The 9,112-nt window shown below is 36.5% G+C and overlaps 2 protein-coding genes across 2 annotated transcripts in view; both read left to right on the top strand.

Annotated features, from left to right (window-relative positions):
* The window catches only part of LOC106876587 (short-chain collagen C4), a 9,028-nt gene extending 1,226 nt beyond the window's left edge, over window positions 1-7,802 (top strand). Inside the window, exons 2-4 of the mRNA XM_014925199.2 lie at window positions 2,238-2,289; window positions 3,717-3,791; window positions 7,025-7,802. Of these exons, the coding sequence (XP_014780685.1) occupies window positions 2,238-2,289; window positions 3,717-3,791; window positions 7,025-7,515 (618 nt within the window). The 3' untranslated portion in view covers window positions 7,516-7,802. The remainder of the gene's footprint in view (window positions 1-2,237; window positions 2,290-3,716; window positions 3,792-7,024) is intronic.
* The window catches only part of LOC106876589 (short-chain collagen C4), a 55,386-nt gene that overhangs the window by 25,716 nt on the left and 20,558 nt on the right, over window positions 1-9,112 (top strand). The window lies entirely within an intron of this gene.

Below are 9,112 nucleotides of genomic sequence, written 5' to 3'. Positions count from 1 at the left end.
TATATATATATACGTGTCCGTGTATGCGTTTCTTTGTATATTTATATTATTTTTTTCCACCTTGTTTTGCATTTATGTGCTTACCCATGTGTATATGTATGTGTGTTTGTATGTATTATGACAAGGTGATTTAGGATTTTTAACCCTCGGTGACGGAGTAATAGGTCACTGATGAAGATTGATTAAATCTGAAATTAGCACTGATACGACTCCATCTCGCTTGTTGTAGGAAGGGACTTTTCTTCCTTATCAGCCGTTAGGAAAGTGGCTAAGAGTTATTTTGATTCTAATTTTATTCTTGTTTCTAGCAATGCTGATGGTCACTGATACCCTCCGTCACTTTAGTGACTCTCCCGTTGCTCACACGTGATCAGCGGCTATCTTTCATTCTTCTCCTTGCACTACAAGAGATAACACATATTTTTGCCTGTCACCTGTCATTCTTCTCCTTGCACTACAAGAGACAACACACATTTTTGCCTGTCCCCTGTCAAAGCTCGTTTTTCCAGCGCTCACCACTTCACATCGTTATGGCTTAACAGCCCTTACCGTTTGTTTTTACTGTTTTGTTCGTACTGTCCTGTTTTTGTTATCACTTTAACCCTCAGCAAATCCCAAATATTATTTAATTTGCTTTGCGAGAACGACTGTTTTAACGATGACGCGTCTTGTCCCAAGTGTTCGAAACGCGGAGTAGATAAAACAAGGAACAACTGATGAAGGCAATGTTCTTTATGTTGCCTGTCCCGTCTCTCTATTTGTTTCTTTCATTGTTCGAAAAACAGTTCGTTTTCCATGATTTTGTTTTTTCATGTTCCCGTTTTTCATTTTGTTCACGTTTTTTGACGTCTTCTACCCATATATGCACGTGTATATACATCTATATGTAGGTATGTACATATGTGTATGCATATATGCATATATCTATATTATTTATATTATTATATGATCGAACGCCACGAATAATTTCCAAGCATATATATATATATATATATATATATATATATATATATGCGTGTGTCTTTGTGTCTGTGTTTGTCCCTGTAACTGAGCAGTTCGGTAATGTGACCAATGGAATAAGGACTAGGCTTAAAAATATTTCCTGGGGTTGATTTGTTCGACTAAAGACTTTCAAGGCTGTCCTCCAGCATGGCCGCAATCAAATGACTGAAACAAGTGAATATATATATATATATATATATATATTTATTTATATAAGGGCATTACTATACATAAATGCCTCACGCTAAGAGGGACTCTAGACTCAAACTACCATAATAAACACATTTTTACCGAATGCGAGGGAATGCAACTCTCAAAGCTAGTACCCTAAAGGCAGACTAAACGGTAGATCAAGATTTCGTAATTTCGTTTCTAAAAAGTAAAAGTCTACTTGAAAATGGAATACTCTGATTTCTGTGCACTTATTGCAGTACTCTAGACTTTTGCGTCTGTATCTCTTCCAGAACTCCCCCCACCCAACAAACCACAACAAAAGACAATTTGTTGAGCGTCCGACTAGAGAAAATACAGTGGATGTAGATGATGGTCCCGCTGGTTTTAGTGCCTGTATCTGGCACCAGCGAAAAACATATAATCGACTCGTACAAGTAAATCCATAAACAGCCTGGAGCATTTCATATATGTCTGTAATGTTTTTGCTCAGTTTAACAGAAAACTTTGCTTGTATAACGAGCTTCCAAATTGTCTGCCCAACCTGACTGCCTCCTGCAGGTAAAATTGTTTTCATTTTACAGAAAGTAAAACGCAAAGAAACGGATACCATAAGTTCCCGACTTAAAATAATATTCTGGGGTCGATTCGTTCGGCTAAAATTCTTCGAGGCGGTGCCCCAGCATGGCAACAGTCTCAAGATGGAAACAAGAAAAAGATTAAAAGAATGAGAGAAAACCACTCTTGCGTTGAAATATGTTTCGTAACGAAATTAGCTCAATTATCTCCTCTGTTGTATAGGCTCTACGTTTACCTAACTCTAGTGTCAAAGCACGGTTGTGAATAAATACTTGATAAAATTGTTGTTTTCATTTTACAAACAGTATAGTTACTTGTAAAACATACGTTGAATTGCTTGTATATTAAACACATCAAAATATAATTACGTTGTTAATCATTCGAAATCAAAGGTTTAGTAAACCTGATTTGGTCTCGTTTTAGATTCTAAACGATGGTATATATTCTGAAGTCCATTTGTATGATATTGTTTCTATTTTTTACAGAACCGTTTCGTTTCTAAGAAATCTCTCGATGATAAACCTGATGACACACCAAGTAAGAATGAATTTTATAATATATAAAACTGTTAAGACAAAGTAATTTGAAGTAATGTTCGGGAACCAGATTAAGTATCATAAAATATTTAGTTTTTCAGTTCTACAGTGTTCAGCCAAACTAGTCTCCTCAGCGACTGACTTCTAGTCTCTTCAACATCGGATTGGTTTTTGATTGTTATCCCTATCTGCTCAATGAAATACCGAAGGTTTAGCCGTTTACTAAACCATTTTCTACTTTGCAATAACTTCCTCAATGTAAACTAATGCTATTATGCTGTGAAAATAACTAAATAACTGTTTATACGTGTACCTGAGCAAGGCTACACGTATTTGTTAGTACCTTTGTGTATGATTCTGAGAAACGTATCTGACAGGTATTTTCAATTCAGTTTTGAAGGTAAAGTAGGAAGTAAACATAAAGAAATGCGGAGTGCATCCAGAAATGAGTTTGTAGAGGGAAAGTAGATAACATTATATGTAAAAAATGAACAAAATATTAATATATATTTGTGCATGCTTGTTTGTATGACGTGTGTGTGCGTGTGTGTGGGTATGCGTGTTTATATATGTATATATGTACATGTGTGTGAGTGTATATATATATATTTATATATACATATATTCACACACGCAAACGCACATACATATGCGCACACACGTGCACACCTTTAACTAAGCGGGACTGTGCGGTAAGAAGCTTGCCTCCCAAACACTTGATTCCGGGTTCAGTTCCACTGCGTGGCCCCTTGGACGAGTGTCTCCTACTATAACCTAAGGACGACCAAACACATGTAAGTCGTCGTGGTAGACGAAAACTGAAAAAAACCCGTCGTATATATATATATATATATATATATATATATATATATATATTTGTATGCGTGTATATATATATATGCGTGTATATCTATGAGTGTGTGTGTGTTTTTTGTCTGTGTTCTCCCCATACACAGACCTACCACTTGCCTACCGGCGTTGGTGTGTTTGCATCGCCGTAACGTAGTGGTTCGGCAAAAGAAGCCGATACAAGAAATACTAAGATTTGAAAAAAAAAGTACTGACGTCGATTCGTTCGACTAAAATTCCAAGGCGGTGACTAAGCATAGCAACCGTCGAATGACTGAGACGAGCAAAACACAAAAGTTTCAATATGTAACATTTTCTCTTTTTGCAGTTTATTCTTATGGAATATTCGTGGATTTATTTACTTCTTTCTTTCTGTCTTTCATCTATTCACTCTGTCTTTCTCCTAGCCCCTCTATCTGTGTTTTTCCTAACACATTCTGCACCCCTTCTTTTTCTTCCTTCCTCCTTTTCTTCTAGTTATTCTTCCCACAATTTTATAACTTTTATCCAACGACTTCCTTTGAAGATGATTCTTCTATTGCTTCTGTTAAAATACATTGTTTCATTTTAATTTTACAGAACCCGGTCTCGGATCACTATATACCCGGTGGGGTAGAACGACCTGTCCTCCTTATTCAGAGCTTGTATATGATGGTTAGTATATTATTTCGTTCATTTTTGTCTGCATTTCTCTCACTCTCTCCATCACTCTCCCTCTTCCTCTCTGTCTGTTTGTCTGTCTCTGTCTCTGTCTGTCTCTCTCTCTCTCTCTCTCTCTCTCTCTCTCTCTCTCTCACACACACACACACACACACACACACACACACACATGTATGCAGATCTTCGTATTGTATATTATGTCACGTTAATGGCATAACTTACAGATTTTTCAGAGACTACACGGGAAAGTTTCCATTCACAACTTGAATTATAACTTACTTTTTTACCTCGGAACAAAATAGTCACATGTACTAAACAACCAGGTTTCTTTTCTCGGAATACACAATTCAACACACGTACGACATAGCTACCAGTGGTACACGGATATTCGTAGAGTAATGCAGTTCAAAACAGGGAACATTTCCATCCTCTTTTTTCCTTTCAACGTTAAGGTATTAATTGTTTCAAATTTTAATCCAAGACCAGTAATTTCAGCAAAGGGGGGAATCAGTTACATCGACCCCAGTGCTCAACTGGCAGTGCTAACGATTCTGCCAGCTCACCAAGCGTTACTGAAAAGTATTTTGGAAAGAAAGTCGTGTTTCATTTCAAGATGGGAAAGAAACATCTCCATTGTTACTCTTTTCTCATGTTTCTAATCAAGACAGAATTTCCCCCTGACTATTGAGAGCGTATTCCCATTTATTTGGTAAACTATTGATCAACTGGGCGTAAATTCTTCAAGTTTCGAAGCAAAGAAACATTCAATATCATTTTAACCTCTTTACAATTAATAAACTGCTTCGTTTCTAAACAATGTTGCTGTAATCTGAAAAGATGATAGTAAGATACAGGAAGGTCGGAAGAGTATGGAGGGTGAGACAAAACTTCTATATTATTTAATGTCATAATCTTTTCAAGAGTGTCTTGGCCAATATGTGGTCTTGCATTATCGTGTGAGAGAAACACTCCTTTATGAGAAACAAATGATGAGCGCTATTTTTGCATGTTTGTACAATGCTTCTAAATGACAACAAAACGTTTCTGCATTAACTCTTTCGCTTTAGTTTAACATTTCATGATAGACGACAGCTTTCATATGCCTCCGAATACAAAGCATAATCATTTTTTAGTAGATTCCTGATTTCGGGATACATTCTTTGCTTTCATGGGGTCCCAACCATTGCTATTTTTTAAAGTTATGGTGATAGAGATCCCTCTTGTCATCACGTGTGAAAACTTTTCACAGGAAAGGTTTGGTAGCAAGTCTCCACTTCTATGACGAGGGTAACGCAATTTTTTGATTACGCTGAGAAGCAATCAGATGAGGATGGACCCAGTGATTAAGTCTAGACACCTTACACAGTTCATGAAGCTTTTTGATCAAAGTTTATGATCAAACTACCCAAATAATCATTGGTATGTTTCTTGGTGTTATCATTCTTGAAAAGCCCCTTTTGAACTTATAGAGCATTCAGGGGCCTGAATGTATATTAAATGTTTAAAATCGATACTAATTTAACCAGCATGATATAAAAGGTAGAGAAATAAATAAAATTACCTGCATGTAAAAATTCATGTTTATTTTACCCACACAATATTGAAAAAGTAGCCTTAAATGATAATGTCATATACGTGAGGAGGACATTTTTCCAATTTAATATAATGATCTTTGAGCTTGTTATGTTTGTTGGCTGTGTTTCTTAGTCGTTTTCACAGATTTTTGCCTTGCGAACGTAAGTCCAATCCGTCCTCTTCTCTCAGTTTACACTATTCGGTCAACCTAGAATCTTTAGGACGTTTGCATATGTTTTGCACGATTTTTGATTTTAAATTTAGTTCAAACCGAACATTGCCATCCATCTTTTAACGGTCGAAAAAAATCAGGAACCAGACAAGTAGTATGTATAAGAAAAGAGACAACGTAAAGTGTGTCTCCAACATTGTGAGATAACATAAAGATGAAATTTAGATATAGGTCCAAGTCGAAAGAAAAGGAATAACAAGAGGGAAAAATAAAGTGTGCGGCGATTTAGCGAGTTACATTGAATAAAGGAAGGAGGTATATCAGAATGATAATAGAAAGAAAAAAGAGGTGTAGAAGAGGTTAACAGAAAGGACACGTAACGAGAGTTAGAAGTGATATAAAGATAAAGAAAGAGGGAGGAGACAGGAGTAGGTGGTGTTTGGATATAGTAAAAAAGTGGGAAAACGATATAAATGTGGCATCGATTTAACGGAATAACAATGGTAAAAAAAAAGGGTCTGTGTAGGTCACTACAAAAAGGAGACGTAATGAGCGAAGAAGAAAACGGGGAAATTTTCCTTTCTTCAGCTATCCAAACTTAGGCGTTTGCAGTTTCGGTTGTACAGTTTACCTTAGCATACGCCAATGGATACACAATACGCATAAAGAATGATAAAATCGTCGATTTCTAAAACTTTTGCAGCTTACGAAAGGAAAATTCTACGTTTCTTACGTTTGAACCATTTTCATGTTTGGAGCATTTTCCTTCCATATACAAAGTGACCTACGTAACCCTTCTCTCTCTCTATCACAGTTTCCTTTTTTTCTACATATACAAAAATGCTTATAAGTGTATATTTAAAATTCAGATATCACTCTAAATATATTTGAAGAAGGATCATACAAATTCAACCTAAATATGACTCACCATAATCCTGCATTATAATGTTAGAACTAGTCTCATAGCATATGGTGTCATACGTATAGCGGTGCAGGCTGTGTTCTTAGTCAACTTCAATCATATTTATAATCCGGTGACCAATTAAATCGACCACTTTAAACTAACGTAGCTTTTCTCGATAATATATTGCTCACACTGTTTGCACTAGGAATGTGTTCTATCCAATAATACATAGAAAATCTATTGCAAATAACATGATCATAGAAAGAATTCAGTGTTTATGTCATTCGCATTCAATTCTCCTGATTTGTAATTTCGTATACTAACATGTAAGACATCGCAGAATTCTAAATTGTTAATCACAAACCTGTTCCTTCATATAAATTCAGGTTTCTATCATGATTGTATAATAGCCCCTACTGTATTCCATAATTTTGATATTTTCATTACAAATGTTCTATTTCTCCCTCTATTCAGTTAACTTATTTTACCAAAGATTCAAGAACGTTATGAAATTTAAGAATTAATTTTTAGTATGTTATTTCATATTTATTTTGTATATGTTTCTTACCATTTTAGGTGTGGTTGGTGGGCAGCACTATGACCAAACTGGTGGTGGAAGTAATCTCTTATGTTTACCAAATGATCCGATTTGGGCCAATTATACTACAGTAGTTGATGTGGCCGCACAGATATATGGATGCGAATATGAGATAACAGTTGCTAATATATTTTCTTTAGCTAACGCTAAAACTCTTCAGGATCACAATGTTCCGTGTGCTGTCTGTTTGACACGACAACCTGATGTTGTTATGATGCTACCAGCCAGGACACGCTGTTACCCTGGGTGGACGATTGAGTATTCCGGTTATCTAATGACAGCCCACAACGATCACAAAGGCAGAGAAGAATATGTGTGCGTTGACCATGCACCAGAAGCTGATCCAGCGGGTTACAGAGACGAAAATGGAGCTTTATTGTATTTCGTTCAGGGTGTTTGTGGTTCATTGCCATGTCCACCTTATGTCAATGGTCAAGAATTAAGCTGTGTTGTATGCAGTAAATATTGAATAGAATACAACTGAATCAATTTGAAAATGTATACGGGGAAATTGCATCTGATAATATCAAAGAAGAGTTTATAATTACATAATTCTGTTTCATGATATTTTATTCAAATTATGTATATGGTTAAAATAAGCAACATTATAATTGTTTAAAATAGTATTCCAAACGAGAAGAGTATCTAAGGCGAAGGATGCAAACCTCAATTAATGATTCTTGAAAAGCATTATATAAGCTTTTGTTTATCTACATACATTTATATACAGAAATAAAATGATATCTAATTTTAAAAGACTGTCCTCTTTCTATAAATACAACAAAACACAACTAATACCATACATGAATCAAAATTCAAAAAGTGTTAATACTTGGCACGAATCGGATTCAGAGTAACGCTAATACATTGAGTGACCATTCTACTTACAATTCGAAAACAAAATACACGATAGCTCAAAAAATAAGTCCTCACACGCGTACCATTATAACTATCTTAGATATGAGCAAAACTCCTCGCTAAATTCCATGCTATCATCTCATTAAATACGTTTAATTTTGGGGCAAGCGAAAGCGAAATCGTGATGGCACCTGTGCCCAGCGTCGCTTTCCCGGCACTTGTGCCAGTGGCATGTGTAAAGACATTCGAGCGAGATCGTGCCAGTGCCGCTGGACTGGCTCCTGTGCAGGTGGCACGTAAAATACACCATTTTGAGCGTGGCCGTTGCCAGTACCGCCTGACTGGCCTTCGTGCCGGTGGCACGTAAAAGCACCCACTACACTCTCGGAGTGGTTGGCGTTAGGAAGGGCATCCAGCTGTAGAAACTCTGCCAAATCAGATTGGAACCTGGTGTAGCCATCTGGTTGCACCAGTCCTCAGTCAAATCGTCCAACCCATGCTAGCATGGAAAGCGGACGTTAAACGATGATGATGATGATGATAAATATTACAAAATATTGTCTAGCTAACTATCAGGTTACTAAGTCTATAAAGTTTACACAGACAGCACTTTAAAAGCCTTCACCTTTCTTGCAGGACTATAAGTATTCATACTCTTATCGATGATTTTAACCTGCATCAGAGACAGCTTGATAGTCGGAACACACTAGGCGTATATATATACATATAATTTCTTGAAAATTGATGCACAACAATAACGATTATATCACCTAGAAATATGATTCCACTTGAAAAGAATCAAGATAGCTTCATCAAAATCTACTGCAATTCCAGAGATCATCACATACAACGAATCATTTCACTCAACAACAACAAAATTCCAGACTCGCAGGAAACAAGAATTCCGGGAGATGCATCTATTTTTTACAAAAACTTTTATAACACTAACAAAAAGACATAGTAAGGAAATCATAATGACGTATAAACATACTACACCCAGCAGGGTTTATCGTTGTATGTTGGAGTGTGTGGAATGGTCTTCAGAGAAACGAAGAGAGGGTATGGTTGGGGAGATGGATTAGGGAGCGGCGCAACTTCGTTTGGCTGATTATTTGCATGCCAGGGCTGATATGGGAATACACAACTACTACTACTACTACTACTACTACTACTACCACCACCACCACCACCACCACCACCACCACCAC

The sequence above is a fragment of the Octopus bimaculoides genome, chromosome 20, assembly GCF_001194135.2.
Source record: "Octopus bimaculoides isolate UCB-OBI-ISO-001 chromosome 20, ASM119413v2, whole genome shotgun sequence".
NCBI lineage: Eukaryota > Metazoa > Mollusca > Cephalopoda > Octopoda > Octopodidae > Octopus > Octopus bimaculoides.
The sequence above is the reverse complement of the archived record's forward strand: the minus strand, read 5'-3'. Positions and strand labels throughout refer to the sequence as shown.